Below are 24,447 nucleotides of genomic sequence, written 5' to 3' on the forward strand. Positions count from 1 at the left end.
TAAGGCAGGGATGTCCAACCAGTAGATCGTTATCTACCAGTAGATCCCTGTGGCTGATCCTGGTAGATCACGGGATCCTTATCGTGTACAAAAAGTTGCAGGGGAAAAGCTAAAAAAAACTGTGCAATCGTCCCCCCAAAAAGCTCAACAACTCTGGGCAATCCACCCACCCCACACATGCTCCTCTTCCCTCCAATGACAACAGGTAAATCACTGCCAGTTTTTTATACTGGGAGTAGATCACAGTCTCTTAGGAGTTGGACATGCCTGAGATAAGGCATTATCAGGTACCGTATTTTTCGCTCTATAAGACGCACATTTCCCCCTCCAAAAATTACGGGGAAATGTGTGTGCGTCTTATGGAGCGAATGCGGGCTCCTTGGCTTCAGCGATAGCAATGCGAAGCCTCCAAAGCGCAGTGGGAGCACTGCCGCCGCACTCCTGAGGCTTCGGGTTGCCTTCACTGAAGGCGAAGGCAATGTGGGAGAGGGAGAGCTGCACAGCACCCCTTCAGCTAAGCGGGAGGAGAAATGGAAGGGGCTCCGTTTCTCCTGCCGCTTCGCTAAAGGGGCACTGCGCAGAGAGGGGGAGAATTTTTTTTCCTAGTTCTTCCCCTCTAAAACAAGGTGTGTCCTATGGTGCGTCCTATAGAGCGAAAAATACGTATCCTGGCAGACAGGAGAGAAGCAACACACTAAATCTTTCTGTGATGTATGTATGATGCTTTGAGGGGTGGTCTTGAGCTACAGGGGAGGCATTTTCAAATGTCTGCATGTATAAGAGCTTGGACACCATTGTTCTGGTTTCCTCTCCTCCCTCCTTGCGTGGGGTAAGCGGGGGACTCTGTTGCAACAGTTTAATAAAGATCATGCTTACTAGCTGCTTTGCTTCTCAATATTCTCAGTGGCCTCTTTTATTTTCTCCTACTGATAGAAGACCTACATAAGGACTCTATACAGGCTCTTGGATACCCCATAAGAGACAAAGAAGCAGTTTTTTCTAATAACAGTATTATTATTATTTAGCATTACCTGCCATTTTCAGTAGGTAAAATTAAAATTATTTGGTTTTCCAAAAGCAGTTTATGTGTATTTCCATCAAACATAGACTTACTAAGCCAGATGTAAATAATGACAGATTTGGATTCCTGACACCCAAAAAACACTTTTTTAAGACCCCTCAGGGAAGAAATTTGCAAAAAAAAAAAAAAAAGGTTCACCCCCTAAAATGACACGCCCTAACGTATAGGTATTGCTAACAAGTCTGCACATTGCAAGTTTGTACATGCAATGCAGCCTTGGTTTTTAAATTAAATTACTAACCTAGTGAGCTGGACAATCCTTGTGTGCTTTCCTCTGCGTCACTCCCAGCACCACACCCAACTGACTCACTCTAATAGGTTTTCAGTATTTAAACACTCCACTTTTAATCCTTCCTCTCATCTCTCCCACAGTCATCAGCTCACGTATGAGGAAACCTGATTCACAAAGAGGCCAAGGGACTCACCGAAGGTCAGATGGGGGGAAATCAATTGAAAGAGCTCAGCACAAGTTTAGCAGTGCAATGACTCGAATTAAGACCCCAGCACAGACACAACAAAGATTTTGCATTGACACACTTAACCTCCTTCCCTCCTAAAACTAAAGAGAACCCCCAAACCCTGTCCCATTAACTGAACACATTCCTAAAAATGGAATTTGAAATCCAAAGCCAGAAGCAAAATCATATTTAGAACAATCCAGACATCAACACATGCTAGCAGTGCATGTCAATACAGTGGTACCTTGGGTTAAGAACTTAATTCGTTCTGGAGGTCCGTTCTTAACCTGAAACTGTTCTTAACCTGAGGTGCCACTTTAGCTAATGGGGCCTCCCGCTGCTGCTGCCACTGCACGATTTCTGTTCTCATCCTGAAGCAAAGTTCTTAACCCGAGGTACTATTTCTGGGTTAGCGGAGTCTGTAACCTAAAGCGTCTGTAACCTGAAGCATCTGTAACCTGAGTTACCGCTGTACTGTGGGCTGGGAGCTACAGCTTTGCCCAGTGCTCCTCCTCACTTCCTTTTTTGCCCCCTAGTTGTGCCATAGCCCTTTGGTTGGACCAATCCCAGCACCAGCAACCAGGGCTGGATTAACCATTAAACAAAATAAACATGTGCTTAGTGTGTCAAGGGAAGGGGGGCACCACAGATATTTCCCATTGCTGGATTTTTAACATTAATGGTCACACATTGGTCAGCTGAGTGTTCATTCTCTTAGTTGAAGTATATTAAAAAAATCCCAACAGAACAACTATGCAACAAGGCAGATCTGATGCCTTGTCTCTACTAAGTATGGAAGCTGATGTGTTACGTAAATTAGTTTTGAGGATCTGATCAAAGACTTTGCAATGAGAAAATGTAGGAGATTCCCCCCCCCCAAATATAAGTAAAGTGGAAGTACAGTCATACCTTGGAAGTAAACGCTCCGGTTTTCTAATGTTTTTTGGAAGCGGAACATCTGAAATGACTTGAGTGCAGGAAGCTCCTGCAACCAATCAGAAGCCGTGCCTTGGTTGTCAAACGTTTTGGAAGCCAAACGGACTGCTGGAACAGATAATGTTTGACAACCAAGGTTTGACTGTATTCTTAAAGTCCTAACAATAGCTTTCTGGTGTAAATTTTGTTGAAGGGCTGGTCTGGGGAACCTGCGGTCCTCAAAATGTTGTTGGACTCCAGCTGGCATCAGTCCCAGCAAGCATTGTCAGGGATGTTGGGAGTTGTAGTCCAGCAACAACTTGATGGCCAAATGTTCCCCATCATCCCTGGGCACAAGGTTTCCTAATGCAAGATTCCGACAAGGAATTGAGTAGTCAAAGTAACTCCCTTGAAATTAGGATTTGAGCCATACTTAGTACCAGGACAATGTCCTTTGCCTGCTGTTTGAGCTACTGCTGTGTCAGATCTTCTGTGACATAAATAAAACCAGACACACTTAGAATAGGAGCTGCTTCACACATACAGTGGTACCTCTAGTTATGAACTTAATTCGTTCTGGAGGTCCGTTCTTAACTTGAAACTGTTCTTAACTAGAGGCATGCTTTTGCTAATGGGGCCTCTTGGTGCCACTGCGCCGCTGGCACACAATTTCCATTCTCATCCTGGGGCAAAGTTCTCAACTCAAGGTAACTCTTCCAGGTTAGCGGAATTTGTAACCTGAAGCGTTTGTAACCTGAGACGTTTGTAACTCGAGGTACCACTGTACCTGGAAATCATGGTATTCTGCTAGTTAAGGAGTTTCCACAAGCCTTGAACCCATACACTGCCCCTCCTTTTTTCCTGTCCCTCCTTTTTCCCTGTAAAGAAAGTGGAAAGTGGAAAATTTTAAACTAATCACAGTTCCTTGGTACGTTTGAACTCAGGGAACCGTAGTATATTTAAACTTCTGGAGAACATGCCAGAATCAAGATGGTTTCAGATCCTGGCTTATTCTCAAACCCTACTTAAAAATTTAAAAATTGGACAAGTCTTTTTCTTCTTCCTCCTACCATATGCTAGTATGTGTGCCATCCTAACCATGGAACCACACGAACCAACAGTATTGGCTGAGGGAGACTCAAGGGTGGAAATAACTACCTGGGGGTTACTAAATTCAGTTTCACCCTCTCGCACCTTGCTGAATGAGCTGGCAGCAGCTCCCATCCTGTGACACATCTCATAAAGACTGAACTATCCTTCAGAAAGAGGCCAGCTAGTTATACTTCTGCTAGGTAATCTATGTGCACATCAAAGGCTGCTTTAGCAGGCCTCTTATCCATTTATACCCAGTAGCATCCAAAACAACTGTCTAAAAGAAGTAGAGGGAGGGATGAACTTGATTCCAATGGAGTCCAGAGTCCATTGGGACACTTTTCTTATATTTTGCCCTTGCAAAGTTGATGTTTTTAAAAAGAAATAGCCAGGGTGGGTGGGTGGGCCCAAGTCAGATCAGGCCCATGGCTGGGGGGAAGGGAGCCATACTGCTATACAGTCATACCTCGGGATAAATACACTTCAGGATAAGTATTTTCGGGTTGCGCTCGGCGGCGACCCGGAAGTAACGGAACGCATTACTTCTGGTTTTCGCCGCTCGCGCATGCGCAGACGGTCAAAATGACATCACACGAATGCACGGAAGCGGCGAAACACGACCCGTGCACACGCAGACACGCAGACGCGTCTTACATTCTGTTCAGGATGGGAACGGGGCTCCGGAACGGATCCCTTTCACATCCCGAGGTACCACTGTAGTCTCCTCTCCACCATGGTCCCAACTGGATTTCCATTCCATGTACACTGCTCTGAATGGGAATAAAGCACCTACTGAGGCCAATGGTAGCTTTCAGTAGGTATGATGGGCCATTTCAATCGGGAGCACAGCAGGGATGAAGGGTCCTGATTCAGCTCAGTTGCCACCCCCAGCCCATTTATCTTTTTAAAGTCAACAACACGACAAACATCACATGTAGTTTAGCCCTTATCTCTTCTTAATACTAGCTTCTTAGGACAACGTGAACAGGTCACAGGATGGACATGGGTTAGATCCCTGTCATTATTTATCATCATCCTTGTTATGAGCTGTGACTATTGTTGTGACCATTTCCTTTAACTCCTGGCTTCTCTCTTAACTTCTCAGAGGACTCAGAGGTTGCAGAATCTCAGAGTCCTAGCAAAATTACTCTATTTGTTGTAGTGAAATCACTGTAATCACAAAATGCCTAGTTTGTTGCCGGATTTCACTGGTTTTTTAAAAATAGCCTCCTTTTTCTAGCCTAGTGATATTTTAAAAGCTTGTATTCTGTGAGCAGAAAGATCAGTTCAATTCTTTGTGCCTATGCCTACTCAGAACCCTTTTTCAAGTAAAATCTATACCCAAGGCTAGGTAATAAACACAAGTTTTCATTTTTCATTGTTAATGGGAATCATGCAAATACTTTAATGAAAGTCTCAGCAACTGATTCAGTCCTTCACTCAGAACAGAGGTTGCACAATCTGAACTGGCTAATGCTACACTGATCACAGGGTCAGAAATGTCACAAGTGAATGAACAGAAGAGATGAAATGGAGAGATAAACTACAGTATTTAATTGTTCATTTCAAACCCCTCTCCTGCTGCTTTTCCACCCCCACTCTGCAAACGCAAACACACACACACACCGAAGTGTTCCATGTTATTAAAAAAGATGATGCAGGGAAAGAAACCATGGAGTGTAATTCAACACTGAGGTTCACTAGGATGTAAGGAAACAAAGAAGCTGGCCATTGCAGCGCTCAGAAAAATAATACACTGTTTTGATAACACTAGGCGTTCCCAGACAACCTGATTATTGAGCATTCATTCTGATTTGTTTGTGGGTTGGCCGGGCAATGTTAGGGCAAAGCAAGTGTTGCTCCACAATTTCCACTGCATTTCCTCATTACTTTCATTATTGCAAGAACTTATAGTGAATTACAATTTTGCAACTTGAATTTGCAGGCATGTGATTAAATCCCACCCCAAAGTAGTGGCCATCTGGAATTGTCTGCCGCTTAGGAGATCACCACACTCAACATTTGTATGCGGTATATTTAGGGATGCAATAAAAACAAAGTAAAACAGAAATAACTCCTTCATTATTATGCAACAAACTAATTCCAATATTCAGCTGTGAGTTTACACTTTTTATGTTTTGGACACCATGTGGTTTCTAACTAACTTATTGCATCAACGCAATGATTTATGCTTGGGCAACAAAATGTTTCCCACTCTGCTCGCCTCTCTTCCCCCATGCATGCTGCATGCCCTTCCCAAATCTTCTCTGAAAGGTTTGGAAAACCCCAAATAAGATTTGGGAGGAGAGTGGGAGAACATTCCATTGCACATCAATCCTTGCTCCAACTGCACTTAGTTGGAGAAGCTTTTTAAGCAATTATGAGTGATATCCAAGAGAACATGGGAAGCAAACCAATGGAAGACTGGAAGACTGGATAGACTCCAGAGTTCCCATAATCCAACTTTTAATTGCTTAAAAGTAAAATGATGCTATGTTGTGGTCCCTAGCGCTACTCTAAAAACACCTGTCATGTGCAGGAGTTGCTCTGTGTTCCTTTTTTCAGCCTTCTATCATGCTGAAGACCTTTTAGTTAGAAACTGTTTTCCCTTATACTGGCAGCAGCCAGAGTTGGTGACATAAACAGGGTACTTTTATGGTTGCCATGCCAAATAATGGCCAGTAAACCAAGCCAACCTACCACAACTATTATCTCCAAGCAATCCTAAACACTGGCAGTTTCCATTTAGCACACAAATGTGTACCTTCTGGATCCTACAGAGCAGTCATATTCCTCCTGAATGGACATAAAAATCATTTGCAAAGCTATTTTATATCTAAATTTTATCTAATGAAATGCCATAGAAATCTTAAGTGATGATGATAGTCAAACTGTTTATACACTTGATTATCTTATCTTTTCCAGGTTCAGGTACCTGGGTTTAGAGTTAGCACATATTTCTTGAGGTGTCTCCATGAACACCAGTTCTCCATCTCTTCTCCCTCCTTGGCTGCATGCTGTGATTCACACTAATAGATGATCTCCGGACATCCGATGCACTTTCTATATTTTAAACCTCGCCCTTTTGGAAAGGATCTCAGTTCTAATAATAATGGTATTAGAACCCGGGATGCTCTGATGCTCTACAGAATTTCCAATTTGTTTTTCTTCTCCTTTATATCTGTCAGGCAAAGTGCCCAGTACGCATCTTGAATGTCATTCAATTCATGCTTATTTATCTTTTAGCTCATCCTATTCTGTTCAGTGTCTGGGTGGGTATTTTTGTTGTGGTTTCTGGCTGTTTTTTTAACAAAATCATTTATTTTTCTCCTTGACAATTCCTTCTCATGTTTGCTGTAGCACGCAATCAGTTGAAAAGATGCCTGGTGCTTCTTTTGGACTTTCCTGTTATGTCACATGTGCCATCAAAATGTTTAAGAGGTTAATCGTCAATAATGATGGGGTGAATAACAGTAGAAGGTATACATTTCCTTTCCCGTTTCGTCCAAGAGCCAACAGTATATTTAGGATTTACGGGTCTTGCTGTGCAAGGGAGAGCAACAGAGACTGGTCTGGATTGGTGAAGATCAGGTGCCTGTTTGTAATTTGGGAGAAGTGAAACTGAAATACTGTACATCATGAGGTCTCTCCTCCTCTTTCCAATTGACTGGAGGCAGGAGCTTTGAGGTTGGATGTGTGAGAGTATTTAACCATGACTAACCCTCAGCCCCAGTTACAATGCGTTCATATTAGTCCCTTACAGTTTTATGCTATTTTGTTGTGCAATCAATCTTGGTCATCTGCTCCAGTGGGTAGTCTCTCTCTTCGGCCTTGGGTTAGTACACACACACACACACACACACACACACACACTTATTTAGTGCCTTTCCAGACAATAAAAGCAACAAAATTTTATCTGAGTGCTGTAACCACAGGAACAAATAAAGCCATAAGCCCTGCTGGGTCAGACCAAGAGCCCATCGAGTTCAGCATCCTATTACCCACAATGTCCGCTCAAGGTGCCTTATGGAAACTCACAGGACTTCCTTGTTCTTTCTTCCTAACAATTAGTATTTAGTAATATACTGCCTCTGAACACGGAGGTCAGATTTAACTATCATGTCTAAGCCCTGTGCTCTACAATGCATGGGGTTAGAGATGTGAAGGCCCAGGGAATGGGAAATTGTGTGTATGGTGTTTTTCTTCCAGTTTTCTTCCTGCCCCCCCAAACTTCAGATCTTTAGGGAGTCTCTACAAATACAAGAGGCTCCTTACTTTAGAGGTTAGTGCTCCCACTCAAGGAGGAGATCCAGAATGGCAATGGTTTTTTTTGTTCATTTTCACAGATCTCCTTGCGTGTTAACACTGCTGAAACACACCTGAAGTGGCTTCTGTGTTTAATCATCCTAGCTTTAATAACATTATCAGCACTTTACCAAGGCTACTGGATTTGTGACAACCTGTCCCCCCTTATAATTCCTTTATAAACAATAGGGAGCGTGCAAGGTTTTTTTTAAAAAAAAGAGGAAGAGAAAAAGATGGTGTAGAGGGCAGCACATAACATCCAAAAAACTATTAAAACATTATCAGCATTTGTAAGCATTAGCATATTCTTAGCAGATAATAAATGTTATCAGTGTAGTAAGGGTGTTAGCCTTTATGTTGGTTTTAGACTGTAAGCCCACAGCCCACTTTGAAATACTGAAGGGCAGAACAGCAGATAAAATCTGCACTTTGACATTTAAAAACAATGAAATTATTAATATTTGATGTTTATATGATCTTTTGTTGTTGTTTAGTCGTTTAGTCGTGTCCGACTCTTCGTGACCCCATGGACCAGAGAACGCCAGGCACCTCTGTCCTCCACTGCCTCCCGCAGTTTGGTCAAACTCATGCTGGTAACCTCGAAAACACTATCCAACCATCTCGTCCTCTGTCGCCCCCTTCTCCTTGTGCCCTCCATCTTTCCCAACATCAGGGTCTTCTCCAGGGAGTCTTCTCTTCTCATGAGGTGGCCAAAGTATTGGAGCCTCAGCTTCACAATCTGTCCTTCCAGTGAGCACTCAGGGCTGATTTCCTTCAGAATTATATGATCTTATTCACTAGCTACATATATACATTGTGCAGGAGGCAGGACAACAGGGAAGCCTGGGAACAATCTAAAGTGATGATAAACAAGCATGATGTCAACCATACTCTGGGACCTCCTTGATGGGAAAAAGTAGAACTTAACACTTCCTACATCTTGTGGTCATGCCACCAAGGACGTATTTAGAGGAGGTTTAAGAGGAGACTCTGCTTTTTAAAAACCCCATGGAGGTTCTCCACCCTGCTTTTGACAGATGTTCTTATCATTAAATTGAGTGCTAAATGAGTTGTATATCTTGCATAACCTCCCATGCTTCAGGCGGGTTGTAAAGTGCTGCTTGCAAATGCATCTGGTTTTGTTCTGTGCCTGATTACGAAGATGGTTATGAACACTAATTTTTAAAAAGTTGAAAAGCAGTTCCTAAGAAAACGGAGGAACCGCTTTTGTGATTCACACTCACACATAAAAGAATGTTTTCTCCAAAATTCTGAGTTTTTCAGTACCAAAATTTTAATCATCCACTTCTTCTAGAGAGAATGCTTATCTGAAAGCAGAACATCCCAGAGGTAACATATGCTAATGCTTTCTTATCAGGCTTATGAGGGCTGTTACTCTCCAGTTAGAAGTTATTTCAATTTGCATTTATCTAACAACCACTAACCTGCAATTATCTCCTGAATTTCACATTGTAGGGAATTGCTAACACAACACTTTAAAATTACTGCATGCCTAACATAATGACCTACTGTCTGGTCTTTGTTGTAACTACCTTAATTCAGAATGAAGTCAGGGCGTGGGCCTGAATAAGAGTTCAAAGGGTTTCAGGAGCAGGCAAGTTCAAGACTAGGGTGCAATCCTATGCACTTACCTGGTAGTAAGCCCCACTGAATATAGTGAGGTTGACTTCTGAGTAAACACACAGGGGAGCAGTATTGTGGATTACATACCATCTTCCTCTATTTTATGAACAAAAGTTATTCACTGAACCATAGAACACAGAGCAGAAACTGATAATTTGCCTCTTAAATTGATCATGCCTTTCCCTGACTTCAAGTCCAATGGTATCAGTGTGCCATGGAATGCACACTGGTAGGAGAAAAATGATCTTATACATCTTTTAGAACAGAACAGGAAAACTTTTTAGAAGTTAACGCTCACAATTCTGAAACTTATAACTGGGATTTTTAAAAGACTAATGCACCATAGACTGAAGATTTGTTCTTTATAATCTAACAATAAATAAAACTGTTCATGGGCCATCCAGTAATGTGTTCACAGCCTTTGTAGACCTAACTAGTGCTTTTGATTCCATTAATAAGCTTCAACTTAGTATGCCTATTGATTGTTGTGGCTACTTCAAAAGTTCCAGCAAAGAAAGCATTACATATGCCAACAAGTCAAAGTTACATTTTTGTCCCTTTTTATTTAATTGCTTATTAACAACATAATACAAGAGGTTGCCAAAGAATGCTCCAACTATCACACAATTGCACTCATTTCACACGCTAGCAAGGTTATGCTTAAAATTCTACAAGGCAGGCTTAAGCAGTATGTGGACCGAGAACTCCCAGAAGTGCAAGCTGGATTTCGAAGGGGCAGAGGAACCAGAGACCAAATTGCAAACATGCGCTGGATTATGGAGAAAGCTAGAGAGTTCCAGAAAGACATCTACTTCTGCTTCATTGACTATGCAAAAGCCTTTGACTGTGTCGACCACAGCAAACTATGGCAAGTTCTTAAAGAAATGGGAGTGCCTGATCACCTCATCTGTCTCCTGAGAAATCTCTATGTGGGACAAGAAGCTACAGTTAGAACTGGATATGGAACAACTGATTGGTTCAAAATTGGGAAAGGAGTACGGCAAGGCTGTATGTTGTCTCCCTGCTTATTTAACTTATATGCAGAATTCATCATGCAAAAGGCTGGGCTGGATGAATCCCAAGCCAGAATTAAGATCGCCGGAAGAAATATGAACAACCTCAGATATGCAGATGACACAACCTTGATGGCAGAAAGTGAGGAGGAATTAAAGAACCTTTTAATGAGGGTGAAAGAGGAGAGCGCAAAATATGGTCTGAAGCTCAACATCAAAAAAACGAAGATCATGGCCACTGGGCCCATCACCTCCTGGCAAATAGAAGGGGAAGAAATGGAGGCAGTGAGAGATTTTACTTTCTTGGGCTCCATGATCACTGCAGATGGTGACAGCAGCCACGAAATTAAAAGACGCCTGCTTCTTGGGAGAAAGGCGATGGCAAACCTAGACAACATCTTAAAAAGCAGAGACATCACCTTGCCAACAAAGGTCCGTATAGTTAAAGCCATGGTTTTACCCAGTAGTGATGTATGGAAGTGAGAGCTGGACCATCAAGAAGGCTGATCGCCGAAGAATTGAGTGCTGGAGAAGACTCTTGAGAGTCCCATGGACTGCAAGAAGATCAAACGTATCCATTCTTAAGGAAATCAGCCCTGAGTGCTCACTGGAAGGACAGACCGTGAAGCTGAGGCTCCAATACTTTGGCCACCTCATGAGAAGAGAAGACTCCCTGGAAAAGACCCTGATGTTGGGAAAGATTGAGGGCACAAGGAGAAGGGGACGACAGAGGACGAGATGGTTGGACACTGTTCTCGAAGCTACAAACATGAGTCTGACCAAACTGCGGGAGGCAGTGGAAGACAGGAGTGCCTGGCGTGCTCTGGTCCATGGGGTCACAAAGAGTCGGACACGACTAAATGACTAAACAACAACAACAATACAAGAGGTGCAATCTCCTGTCTTTTTCCTCCTGTTTGGATTCTGATACATACTAATGATTTAGATCCGTTGTCTGTTCACTGAACTGGTTTGACGTCAATGCTAATCAATTTCAACTCCTTTTGCAATAAGTAACACCACAGCACTATTTTAAAATATGGGGTTGGGGGGGATTGTAGGGAATGTAAGTGGACAATGGATGGTAAAGGTAAAGGGGACCTGCTGACAGAAGAGACAGTTGTTGTTGTTTAGTCGTTTAGTCGTGTCCGACTCTTCGTGACCCCATGAACCAGAGCACGCCAGGCACCTCTGTCCTCCACTACCTCCCGCAGTTTGGTCAAACTCATGCTGGTAACCTCGAAAACACTATCCAACCATCTCATCCTCTGTCGCCCCCTTCTCCTTGTGCCCTCCATCTTTCCCAGCATCAGTGTCTTCTCCAGGGAGTCTTCTCTTCTCATGAGGTGGCCAAAGTACTGGAGCCTCAGCTTCACGATCTGTCCTTCCAGAAGAGACAGACATACCCTCTATTGAATCAAGGTTTAAGAGGGGTGTAATAATCTGGTATTAATGCAGACTAAATAAAGCCACTAATTCAAAAAATGTTCGTATGGAACAGAAGAGAGAGGGAGTAGGGCACACACCCATCAGGGCAGAAGGAAGCAATATTCACTTCTCATAGAATACAACAGCTGACCAGTGGTGTCCAATCTGGACTATGTGAGCAGATTACAAACTTCCACACATTAACGGACGGGGAAGTGATGGATGATAACCACTCTTCTCAGTGGATGGCGTGATGCCACTGAAAAGGAGCCGCACACGCTGCCTGCCCTGGAGTCTTTTAAAAAATGCTAGAAAAATCTGTGAAATGGGAAGACGAACATCGCTGCCCCCAGACAATTTAAGAAAGGGATCTGCAGGGCTACAGGTCCTACGGGACCTTCACTTCAGCATCTAGGTGTGTTTGGATTACAGCCGCCCTCATTCCCGACAAATGGTGAACGAGGGACGCAGAATCCTGGCGTCCGACAATCTATAAAGGGCCACAGGTTCCCTCTCCCTGAATAAGTTATATGAGGGCCCTCTGCGGATTGGCTGGTTTGGATAACAACAAAACGGGGGCGTGGCTTGTGGGCGGAGTTCCTGCTCGCAGGTGATGGCGCACCAGCGAGGGCGGGGCCTCGGCAGGATCGTTTTCATTGGACGGCCCGTAGCTTCTCATCCCGACGCGGGCAACGCGCATCCCGCAGCTTCGCCGGATTCGTCCGCGCCCGGCGAGCGGCCGCCGCGGCATCCAGAACTCTGGAGAATGCGAGCCGTTGGTGTTGTAGAGAATGCTCTTCACCTCGGCAAATAAGGCCGAGGGCCGAGAAGGGGGGGCGAGATCTCGGCAACCGTTACTTTCCCCACCATGTGTGACGCAAACCCCGTTGCCATTGGTGGAGCGTAAGGGGCTGTGGGCCGCGATTGGCGAGGGCAGAAGGGGTGGGCGGGTTTGGGGCGGAGAACGTTGTGGCAAGCTCTGGAAGATTCCTCCGCCCGCCGTATAAATAGGGAGGGGGAAGCGGCTGCCGCCGAGCTATAGCCTGCGCGGCCGAGCGAGGAGAGAGCTAATTGAGCCAGTGACTGTGAGAGCGAGGGCACTCGGCGACTGGCGATGGGGAAGGACTATTACCGGATCTTGGGCCTGACCCGCGGGGCGACTGAGGACGACATTAAGAAGGCGTATCGCAAGCAGGCGCTGCGCTACCACCCGGACAAGAACAAGGACCCGGGCGCCGAGGAGCGCTTCAAAGAGATCGCCGAGGCGTACGACGTGCTGAGCGACCCCAAGAAGCGCGAGATCTTCGACAAGTTCGGCGAGGAGGGTGCGTGCTTGGGGGGCCGTGGAGGGAGAGGATGCTTGGGAGGAACGGGTAGAAGCGGGGCTCTCGGGACCGGAGCGAAATCGGTCCCCCATGCACGTTCACACGGCTCCGAAGTCCCGCAGTGGGCTCACAGCCGTTGGCTCTAGACCGGGTTCCCGAGTGTCTTATGTATTGTATATACCGCCTCTTAGCTGTTGTCTATTATTCTTTTATATGCGGGAAGAGAATGGGCGAGGAGGTGGAGGGGATCTGCTTGCAGTGTAAAGGACGGGATGCAAAATAAGCCCCGCTTTTTGAGGCGTCATGGAGTCAGGATTAACGCCAAACTGACAGTTTTTCATGTGTTGGAGCAAATGGAAAGTTGAAGTTGAAACTGTGTGGTGTATATAGTTTATACGGTATACAAAAAGCACAGGGCAGTCGAGCCAGCGTCCTTGAATGGGACGAGATCATTAGAATATTACTTTTTTGCACTTACGTAAGCCAAGCGTTTTTTCCTCCCGCAGAAGTTGTTTTGATACCGAAGAGTACAGTCAAATAGTGTCAACCCCCCTCCCGTGGTAACTTTCCTCCTCTCCCTCCTGCCCCACCCTTGAGCGATAACATCTTCTAAAAATCTCTGCCTTTATAACTGATCAACTCTGCCATTTAGCGCTGTTAGGAAGGATTTCCCTGTAGAGTGGCTTTTGGAATGACTGTTCAGCAACTAATCTACCAGGACTGGTTTTCCAGGATAGGTGAAGGGAGGGAAAAGTAGGTGAGAAGAAAGAACAAGTTATTTTACTCTGTCGTCCTGGAAACTAGCCAGATGAGTTGCCATCTTTGAATTGTTCATATAGTATTAAGGTCACTCCTTAAAAATCCACCATTACCTTTCAGGTTCTTCCTGTTTGAGAAACCTACTTTGAAACAAAGTGGAAATCATTTAGGCAGGGAAGAAAGTGAAAAAACAACTTTATGTAGGATTTAGCTCTATTGCTTTTCTGAGGATCTGTCATATTTTCAATAATAAACTTGTTCCGAGTACATGCTTTCCAGCAACTTAGTATGCTTTTTTTGAATTGTTTGATTTTTTTTAGAAGGAACTAACTATTGCCTGCATTCATAGTAAAATGCTTAGCAGTTTCCTGTAACATCGTTGGTAACATGTATTGACAGGATAAATTGGGCTGCATGACAGGCTTTCTAAGATAGGTGGAGCCTTTGCTACAAAAAGTCTTCTAGTACTTGCTAGAAGATTCTAGCATACTCGTCATGCTAACCTTTTCTTTACAAATGTTAGTTTTTATTTGTAGGTCTGTTCCCAATAATATTTATTAACGTCATGTTAAAGACCCATTTGTTTATACAGGCTAAGGTGAAATGCATTCTAAGTGGTGCTGTGTTTGTGTAGCAGCATGGATTCAATTATTGATAATCTCTACAAAGTGTGAAGGTTAGCCAATGTAGGGCCTTCCAGATATTGCTGGATTGCAGTACACATCAGCCCCAACCAGCATGACCAACGTTGAGAGGTGATGGGAGTTATAACATGGTGGAGGACACGGCATTAGCTACTCCTGAATGGTAGAGTTCTCAACACACTGCACTTGAGAAAATGGAGAGAAAGAAGGCTGCAACAGTTCTGATAAAATCTTTACTTGGCATTTCTTTGCTAGCACGTGCTTGGCCTTTTGATACAGGACTTCCTTAGAAGTGTTTGATTAAATTCCAGTGGTGTTCTCAGAGTTTAGTAAATTTTCGTATCACAGTAAAAGAGGCACTGAGGAAGACGTTTTGAAGATTAGGAGTCCTAATATAAATCATGAGAGAGCATAGTTCAGTAATTGCTGAAAGATTCATTTGTGTGTCCTTGTATGTATTTCAGGACTAAAGGGAGGTGGTCCCAGCAGCAGTGGAGGAGGAGGAGGTCCCAATGGCACTTCATTCACATACACCTTTCATGGAGATCCTCATGCCATGTTTGCAGAATTCTTTGGTGGGAGGAATCCTTTTGATACCTTTTTTGTCCAGAGGAATGGCGATGAAGACATGGATGTTGATGACCCCTTCACAAGCTTTCAGAACTTTGGTAACATTGGCTTTTCCCGTTCTCGTGGGGGCGCTGAACATATACGCAAGAAACAAGACCCACCCATCACTCATGAGTTGAGAGTATCTTTGGAGGAGATTTACTCTGGATGCACCAAGAAAATGAAAATTTCTCATAAACGTCTCAGTCCAGATGGGAAAAGCACACGCAATGAAGATAAGATTCTAACGATTGAAGTCAAACGTGGCTGGAAAGAAGGAACAAAGATTACATTCCCCAAAGAAGGAGACCAGACACCAAACAACATTCCAGCTGATATTGTATTTGTTTTAAAAGACAAACCACATAACATTTTTAGAAGAGATGGGTCTGATATTGTATATCCAGCCAAAATCAGCCTCCGTGAGGTAAGTGGAAATTCCTGACTTGTTGCTGATTAATGAAGTGGGGAACAAAGGGTTGGATTCACCGAACATGCCCTGTCAGCAGAAGTCCTAGGCAGGGATTTCTATTTGTACAGTGGGGGTTGCCTCTGAAATTGGCTCGGGTGGGGCATTCAGAGAACCCCAGAGCTTTGTGGGGAGGAGGGGGGGTCATTCCATCAGGCGAGCTGTAATTCTTGCACAGATGGATTGTTCATGATAGCACATTGAACTCCATCTGAAGTTTCTAAATTACTAGATTTTGAAATGGGTAAAAATTGAGCATGTTCCAATCTATTTCCTACACATGATTATAGTAAGTGTTGCTATATTGTGGGCAAACTATTAAGAGTATACTTCATCAGAGCCTCATGGGGAGTGCACTGAGGAAGCAGATCATGATACAGTAGCAGCAGCATGATTTCAGGCACAGTGAAATATTATGGGATGCTGACTGTATATGTAGCTTCAATGTTTAGCTCAAGAGTTGTCAGCATTTCCTCCTGTCTTCATGAACTCATCAGTTGTCATAGGCCCACTAAAAATACTTGGGTTCAATGGGAATTACAAGAGGGAACTATTTACTGAAAAAGGTATTAACTTCTCTGGCTTGTGTTTGTGTTTAGGCTCTATGTGGCTGCACTGTGAACACACCAACACTAGATGGTAGGAACATACCAATGGTATTCAAGGACATCATTAAACCTGGAATGAAGCGAAGAATTCCTGGAGAAGGTCTTCCATTCCCCAAGAATCCAAGCCAACGAGGGGATCTTATTATTGAGTTTGATATAAGATTCCCAGACAGAATTCCACAGTCTTCAAAAAGTGTCCTAGAACAAATCTTGCCAATATAGTAAGATAGGCAGAACGGGACTGCTGTGCCTCCAAAGCAGAGGAATTGGAACTGGAATCAGGATTTCAGAGTCGCTTTTGGCAGTGGGTAGGGAAGTTAACTTCATGTTGCTAAAAGATTTCTGGGAAATCCATTCTTGCAAGATGAACATTGCACTTCTCAGTGACTTTTGGCCCAGGTTGTCATTGCTCAAAACATTTACAGCAATGCTCAGTTACCCAAGAGAAGGAATTGGCAGAACATCTTTTAATTGAACGTGGAAGACGACAACCAATCATAATTCATGCCTTCACTTAGTTGGCTAACCCTACTTGGGCATGTCACATAGGTCCTCCCATAGGAAGGAGGAGATTACAATCTAAACTGGACTTCAGAAGTAAACACCTCCAATCTCTTGTTTTTGCTGTACTGTGTCTTATTGCATTCTGCACTATCTCATTCCCAGGGCGGGGTACCTTTAATGTTCAGTTTTCTAACTTGCTTGTTGCTCTTAAGGGTGCCCTTACTAAGCCATTCTAAAATGGTGCCATGTGTTGAAGCTCCTGGAAGGGAAGGCATCCTGAAACCTGGCCATAAATTGCCCTTTTCCAGAAGGTAAATTGGTGGAGTACGGCCTCCCCTGTTAAGCAAGCAGGATGCTGCCTTATAACTTCTGAAAAGCATGTAAGAAGTTTACAGGTTTTTTCAGTGAAATCTTTGACTTCTTGCCATACACTGTTAATATGTCGGACTTGATCCTGGTTGGTTGATTGATTGGACTGGCAGAAAAGATGTAAAATGTTCAGTTGAAGACATTCTTTAATAAATAAGTATTTCAATAGGTGATAACTATTGAAACTGAAAAGAGTAAAGCATTAGTCATTTTTCTTAAAGGTATTGTTTCTAGTAAAGGAACATGTATAGCCTCCTGTAAACATTTTTTTAAAAAATATAACTAGTGTAAACCTAGATGTGAGTGTTTATTGGTTCATGGTCATGAAATAAGAGACTTGTCATACTGACCTTTCTTCAATGTTCTAGGTTTGAAAAATACCAAATTAATATTAAATAGCTTAGTTTATGGGCTTAAAATTAAAATGGAATGCATTCCAAGCAATGAAGAAATGCTCTTTAGCTACAACATAAATCCACAGCTTCTGCTGGATCCTTGTCACTAAAATCTCTGAACAGGCATTCCACTGTGCTATCTGATCCTAAAGAGGGATTAAATGGAAGGAAAATAACTGATTATTGCAGGCAAAGCTACCCATTTGTTCTAGAAATGCAACCTGTTTAATTTCCTCAGCAAGATTGCTTCTTCATTCCTCTGCGTGATCACAACTAGTCTAATGAATAGCAATTGTAAACCGAAGGGCCTCTGTGTTGCCATATGGTCTTTACATGTTCACTAAAAAATCTCACTGTTACGTCAGAAGTTCTGTACAGTGCCCACTGTGTGTCTGATAGACGTGAATTCCAAATAATGGGTCATATACATTATCTCAAACTAAAATTATCTGTCTCTTGTACATAATGATGTGTATGTGCCAAAAATAGCTTGTGAGCACCTTGTTTCTTAATAGGCAAATGTAAGTTTCTACAGGAAAAAGCTAGAGAATTCATCTTCAGGTGGCGGGTTGGGATCTTAAGGGCATGCACCAGTAGCATTTCCATCATACGAGTATAAGATTAAGAGATTTAAGATTACTGGGCATGTTGTTTTAATTTGGGTCTCTAGGGAACTGAAATTGGTCACCTTTAGGAGGAAACAAGCCAGTTACAGAGCTATGTGTGGGAGTGTTCTCCAGTTGATGGGATTTTTTCCTTCGGTGCCTGAGCTGCTATTATATTTATACCCTGCATTTCCCCCTGTTGGGGCTCAAGGCAGCTTATAGATAAAAACAATCACTTAAAAACATAAAAACAAACATTAATAGACATAAAACTATACACACATATAAAGTTGGTTTAAAACATACAAATAATTAAAAACAGTACTGCACCAGCCCTTTTTAAAAAAGCAGTCAATTCCCAAAAGCCTGTTGGAACAAGATCTTCACCTGCTGGCAAAAGAACAAGAAGAGAGCCAGTCTAGCTTCTCCAGGGAAGATAAAACCTGACATCATTTAGCTGCATCAAATGCAACACTTCTGAATATTCTATCATCAGTGCAGTGCTCTAGAACTGCCACATTGGCTACAGCATCTTTTGATTCACATCAGAAAAGGTGGGAACGAAAAATTTTATATGATTTCTTTGTTTTGTTGCTCATTCTAATACGGTTCAAGCAACAGCCTCCATGTAACTCATGTGAATGTGACAACTGATTGCACAGAATCACAATTTTCATTGTTGGTAGCTATATGGGATGCACCCCTAACTTCACTACAGATAGCAAACGAATTTAGGCTACACTACAGATTCTGCAGTTACTTAGCTCTTTATGAAACATATATTCTTCAATTTGGCATACCGGTAGGTAAGCTAAGGAGATTGATCAGGCAGGGCCTGTGTCAACCTCTTCTGCGTTGGAGCTGCTTCAACTGTCCATTTGAAAAGAACCCATGTGTGCCAAATGGCTTGCAACCTGTGTGTTTATTACACAGGATGATTGAGTACTATTTCAATGGTTAAGCAGGCGTTCACTATAGCTTCCTATGCATATATCCTAATGCAGGAGCAGTGAGTGTAACATATATAGTTCATGATATTTCCAACACTTAAGTAGTTTGTAGGATTTTTGTCATGATGTCGCTGTCCAAAGACAGGCATCTTACACAGTTGTAATGTCATTAAGTACAGGGGGGGGAGGGGACTTCAGATTTTTAAAGTATTGGTTTCCATGATTATGAGATAGCTGGGTTTTTGAATCTAGGTTAACTTTTTTATTAGGCAGACAAAAGTAGTGAGGTATGAGGACCCAAGAAGCAAAATATGACGGATGAAAATGGATGACCTAAGCTTGGATCTTCCTTTATTGTAAATACAAGCAGTAAAGTGAGTGAATTTTTTTTATTGTAAAATAATACATGTGTGGTCTAAGGAGGTGTATCTGCATTCTGGTCATTGGTACTATATGCATGTAGTCCAATAGGATTCCTGCAAGAAGTTCAGCAAGAAGATGAAGAGGCTGTTCAACACAATTTTAAGGTATCTGCTGCCGCCTTCATTTTGATGTTTTTTCCTTCTTCCTCTCCATACCATGGATATATTGGCAACAACTCTACCCTAATACACTACTGTTTATGGCTGTGCTTCCTATAGTCTCTCAATACACACAGATTTTTTTCTAGTGACAATTTGAGCTACAGGGAGTAAAGGCTAAGAATGAAAGCCCTGAAAGCAAACCTTCCAAAGTATTGACTGCCAACTGGTATGTGCTATTGCACCAGCCTCATCCAAATAAGAATTCTTACCGTAAACTTTGCTTAAATTTTAAGCTTTTGTTCTGCATTCTAAGAAATCTCTTCATTTGCTTAAACTCAGTATTTAGCTCCCTGTTCCCAAAAGTCCCAAAGGAGCCTAGTCTATGTGTGCAGCAGGAAGAGGCGGGTAGATAAGTATGTGCTGGATCACATTTCTAAATTCTTTGCTATGTGAAGAATTCTCAGTTCTCTACAAGTTGAAAAGCAGCATAACAGAGAGCAACAAGCTGTGCTAGTTTTTAACTTGCTAAATATTTTATACGGGGGCAGGAAGCACATTCCAAAATGTGATCTGACAGCTGAAGTGATTCAGTCTGCTGCATGTGTGAGCCATATGAGCTTGAGCCAAACAAGTTCCAAGAGATTAATTTTAGGAAGCTCAACTAGATAGCAGCCAAGAAGAGTGACAGGGGCTTGATGCTACATATGCAGAATATGGAGGTAAAGTGAACTCTTACCAGTTCAGATAGTAGGCCAGGAATCACATTTTTTTCTATCTGAAGAAAAGCAGTACAGAACAAGTAGAGCACAGGCTTGAGTTGAGCTTCTTTTCCTGGTATGTTAATTCTTAGTGCCTAGCTCATGCGTGGCTCTCCAGATGTTGGCATCCCACTCCATTGGTCCCAAACAGCACAGCCAAATGGGAGGGACGATGGGAGCTGCAGTCCAATACTATCTGCAAGGCCACAAGTTCTCCATTCCTGGCCTAGGCTGCTAATACGGCAATCTGTGGTATGGCCAGGGCTGGGCCTGTCCATACAGACAGGCTGCTGCCTCAGGTGGTAAAACCCAAGGGGTGCCTCTGCAGATGCATTCCCCTGCTATCAGAGATGAGGCTGTGGCGGTTTCTGGGTTTTAGAAAGATGTTATTTGAACCTGGAAGTTGCAGCTGCACAACCCCAGAAAGCGAGGCTTCAGTGGAGGTGGGCAGTGCATGAAGCATGTGCAAGGTGGCAAAATGGGACAGGCCACACCTGGATATGCCACAGAATAATGGCTGGGTATTTCACAGCCAAACCTATCTGGTACAAATGTTAGGAGTCTACAGGAGTGGACTATGGATGCCATCTTTGGAGGAAGAGCAGGATAATCATGGCTAGCCCAATACATTTTGCTACCTGAAATAAACCAGCAAATCTCTCCCTTAATTTCAAGGTGCACAGCATCACTGAACATGCACAGAACTGAGATTAAATCAGCATACCCGCCCCCCCAGCAGTACGTAGGTGAAACATAATCAACACTACTATGCTGACTGTCTTCTCATACAACCAAAGATAGCCCCATCCTGCAAATTCAAAGTACTATGGCAGAGCCCAGGGCTAGCCCAAGGCATTTTGACACCTGAGATGAACCACAAAATGGTGTGTCCCTGCTAGGGAAGATGGGGAGAGTGAAGATATGTATCAGGAACAAAGGCGGGAGGAGGAGACCAGCAGTGCTTCCTATTCATAGAGAGGCGGGATCTGCTGCCCCTGTGGATCCTGCCACCCAAGGCAGTTGCCTCACCTTGACTTGTGGGTGGGCTAGCCCTGAAAGAGCCACAGGTGTATATTAATATGCAGTGCTTTTTTCTAAAAATAAAAATGAGGGGAACTCTCATTTTCCTACTCATATTGAAATACTGCCCCTCAATGAAGCCAAACTTAGATTCACAAAATGTTTGGGGGTATGCGGACCCGTGTCCCCCCCAGGAAAAAAAACCACTGATTATATGACACAGGGTATTATTATATGACCTATGCGTTTGCGAGTACTTTACTGAGCTTCCCTGCTGTCTCTCTTTGCCTAATGGTAGGACTGGTGCTCGGGATACTTACTCAAGGGCAAGCACCATTATGTTCACAATGGGCCGCCCCAACCTATGATAATTCTGTCACGCCCAATTGATTTCAATGGCATTTTAATCCGGATTTCGAAATCACCAAGAATTGGGAGATTCCCTTCGACGCAGTGAAGGAAAAAGTGGGTGTGGGTGTGATGTGCGTCGTGGTGAGCGGATGTTGACACCCCGTTTCTGAAAGTGGGCAAGACGCCCTCCCTCGGTTACCAGTGGGCTGTGACATGTGGGTCCCCCCCCCCCGGAGCCTTGGACGCCACCGCTGCCCTCCAAGAACTGCCTCTCCTACGGCCTAAAGTGGAGGGAGAGGCTTTTGCGGGACGAGGAGCGGGGCTGGTTTCGCATGAAGGCTTTATATGTTTCAATCCTCTCGAATTCACAACAGGTTCCGGGGCGAGGCCGAAGTGGTGAACTCCGGTCCGCCCCTAGCCTAGAGAAAAGGCGTGATCGAGGGAGATAGACTAAAACTGCAGAGCTTTGAGAAACTAAAAAACAAAGTGCGATATTGGCTACACTATTATCAGATAATGGAGGCATATAATTTGGACAAGAAAATCGGCTTCCAGGTGGAAAAATCAAAATTAGAAACAGAACTGTTAGAACCCAAAACTAAGATTTTGTCAAAGATGTATAACTTGCTGTTGAAATGGAATACTCAGGATGAAACGGTGAAATCTGCTATGATTAAATGGGCACAAGATTTTGGACATAATATTATGTTTGCTGACTGGGAACAGTTGTGGACCACAGGTATGAAATTTACGGCATGCAATGCATTAAGAGAGAATATTATGAAAATGATATACAGGTGGTACATGACCCCAGTCAAGCTTGCAAAAATATATCATTTGCCCGACAATAAATGTTGGAAATGTAAAGAAACTGAAGGTACATTCTTTCACCTTTGGTGGACGTGCCCAAGAATTAAGGCTTTCTGGGAAATGATCTACAATGAAATGAAAAAGGTATTTAAATATACTTTTCTGAAGAAACCAGAGGCCTTCCTTCTGGGCATTGTCGGCCAATTGGTGCCAAAGAAGGACAGAACGTTTTTTATGTATGCTACAACAGCAGCAAGAATACTTATTGCAAAGTATTGGAAGACACAAGAACTACCCACTTTGGAAGAATGGCAGATGAAGGTGATGGACTATATGGGATTGGCAGAAATGACTGGCAGAATCCGAGACCAGGGAGAAGAGTCGGTGGAAGAAGATTGGAAGAAATTTAAAGATTATCTACAGAAATATTGTAAAATTAATGAGTGTTAGAATGATGTTGGATTGAAATTAAGTGGTTTCCAGCTGTAATGCTTTAAGAGATATGAAAAAAAAGGATTATAAATAGGTAATAATATAATGGTAAGGATTTGCTGAACTAACAATTTGGGGTGGAATACAAAAAAGGGAGGTATGAGGAGGTCCGGGAAACAAGTTAAAAGAAAATAAGTAATTGAAAATGTATGTGTGTGGTTTTTTTCTTTAAAAGTTTCTTTATTCTGTATTTTTGTTATTCTGTTTTTTCTTTTTTTATTTTATTGTAATATTATAAAAAATCTTAATAAATATCTTATAATAAAAAAATCGGAATAGCGCACCTTCCCACCCCGGCACTCGGCTGCTAAGCGCCAGGCACAGACAAGTCTCCCCCTCCCTCCACCCGGGGCAGCTAATTCGCCTCCGGCTCAGGCCGCGCCCGGCCTCCCGCCTTCCCATTGGTTCCAAGCGCGCTGTAGTGACAGAATTGGCCACTAGAAGGCAAATGAGAACACGGACGTGAGCCGGGTGCGGGCGGGGGGAGGAGGAGAGGGCGCTTGGGCGGGTTCAGGGCCGCGGGCAGTTATCCCCAAAGCCCTTCCTGGATGGTTACTATCCACCTCTCCCCCCCACTTCGAGGATGGTATGTTCCACCCGCTCTGTGTTTCTGCTCCGCAACCCCATCCCACCCCTTCCATTGCATCTCGAAGCTGGGGGTGGCGGCGGTTGTGTGGAACTTGATACGAAGGACCCGGGATGTTCTCCTTGCTTTGGGAGGGCAACCTGTGATTAGCCAAGGAAGGAGGCGAAGCGCGCTCCAATTGGCTAGTAGGCGCGGTTTCTAAGTCCCGCCTCCTGCTGAGGGACAGGCCTGGCTGCGCGGGGTTGTAGTTTGGCTGAGGGACGGGCCCGGCGAGGAAAGGGACGCTGGTAAGGAGGAGGAGAAGGGAATGGACGTGCCTTGCCTAAGGAGAGGGGCTCCGGGGGGAGGAGTGTCGGCTGCGCTGCGAGGGAAGGGAGCTGGGGGGGGGGGGAGAAGTGGGGGCAGCTCCTAAGAGGAAGCGAGATTTAGGGGTGAGGGGGAACCCAGGAGTCCTGGCATCCAGCGCTCTTCCCCCCAACCCCCACCCGGCGGGAGGGAGCTTCCTGCCCGTTTGCAGATGCAAAAAGCCCCGCCGGGGTTGCCTGGATACAAAACACGTAGGGAAAGTAGTGCCGTTGCCCCTGAGACAGCCTGCTCTTGAGGGGAGTTGCCAGCTGGAGCGGCAGCCCGAACTCCTGGGTTCTCTTGAATGGAGCCCCTGGGTGTGTTGTGACTTGGAATTTCAGGGGTTTTTTCCTGCACATGCTGAGAGTTTCTCTTCCCTCACCCTCTG

General features: G+C 43.8%; 2 protein-coding genes across 4 annotated transcripts in view; both read left to right on the forward strand.

The window, feature by feature from the left end:
• The first annotated feature begins 12,882 nt into the window (after positions 1 to 12,882).
• On the forward strand, positions 12,883 to 16,970 carry DNAJB1 (DnaJ heat shock protein family (Hsp40) member B1). Its single transcript, XM_053376300.1, has 3 exons — positions 12,883 to 13,261; positions 15,129 to 15,700; positions 16,342 to 16,970. Exons 1-3 carry the CDS (start codon positions 13,051 to 13,053, stop codon positions 16,570 to 16,572), a joined length of 1,014 nt encoding a protein of 337 aa, XP_053232275.1. The 5' UTR covers positions 12,883 to 13,050; the 3' UTR covers positions 16,573 to 16,970.
• Positions 16,971 to 23,595: 6,625 nt separating this feature from the next.
• Positions 23,596 to 24,447, forward strand: part of GIPC1 (GIPC PDZ domain containing family member 1) — a 30,180-nt gene continuing 29,328 nt past the window's right edge. For 2 of the 3 annotated variants that reach the window (XM_053376301.1, XM_053376302.1), the window contains exon 1: positions 23,788 to 24,001. The gene's annotated coding sequence lies outside the window, so the exon portion shown is untranslated. Of the gene's footprint in view, positions 23,715 to 23,787; positions 24,002 to 24,447 lie in introns of those variants that run through there. The other variant, XM_053376303.1, reaches the window with a different exon arrangement.

This window comes from Podarcis raffonei, chromosome 2 (genome assembly GCF_027172205.1).
Source record: "Podarcis raffonei isolate rPodRaf1 chromosome 2, rPodRaf1.pri, whole genome shotgun sequence".
Lineage (NCBI taxonomy): Eukaryota > Metazoa > Chordata > Lepidosauria > Squamata > Lacertidae > Podarcis > Podarcis raffonei.

Excerpts from the sequence above, each read along its gene's own strand:
- DNAJB1 (XM_053376300.1), top strand. The coding sequence starts at position 13,051 with ATGGGGAAGGACTATTACCGGATCTTGGGCCTGACCCGCGGGGCGACT. Across the intron at positions 13,262-15,128 it reads CGACAAGTTCGGCGAGGAGG|GACTAAAGGGAGGTGGTCCC; the intron begins GTGCGTGCTTGG and ends TATGTATTTCAG. Across the intron at positions 15,701-16,341 it reads CCAAAATCAGCCTCCGTGAG|GCTCTATGTGGCTGCACTGT; the intron begins GTAAGTGGAAAT and ends GTTTGTGTTTAG.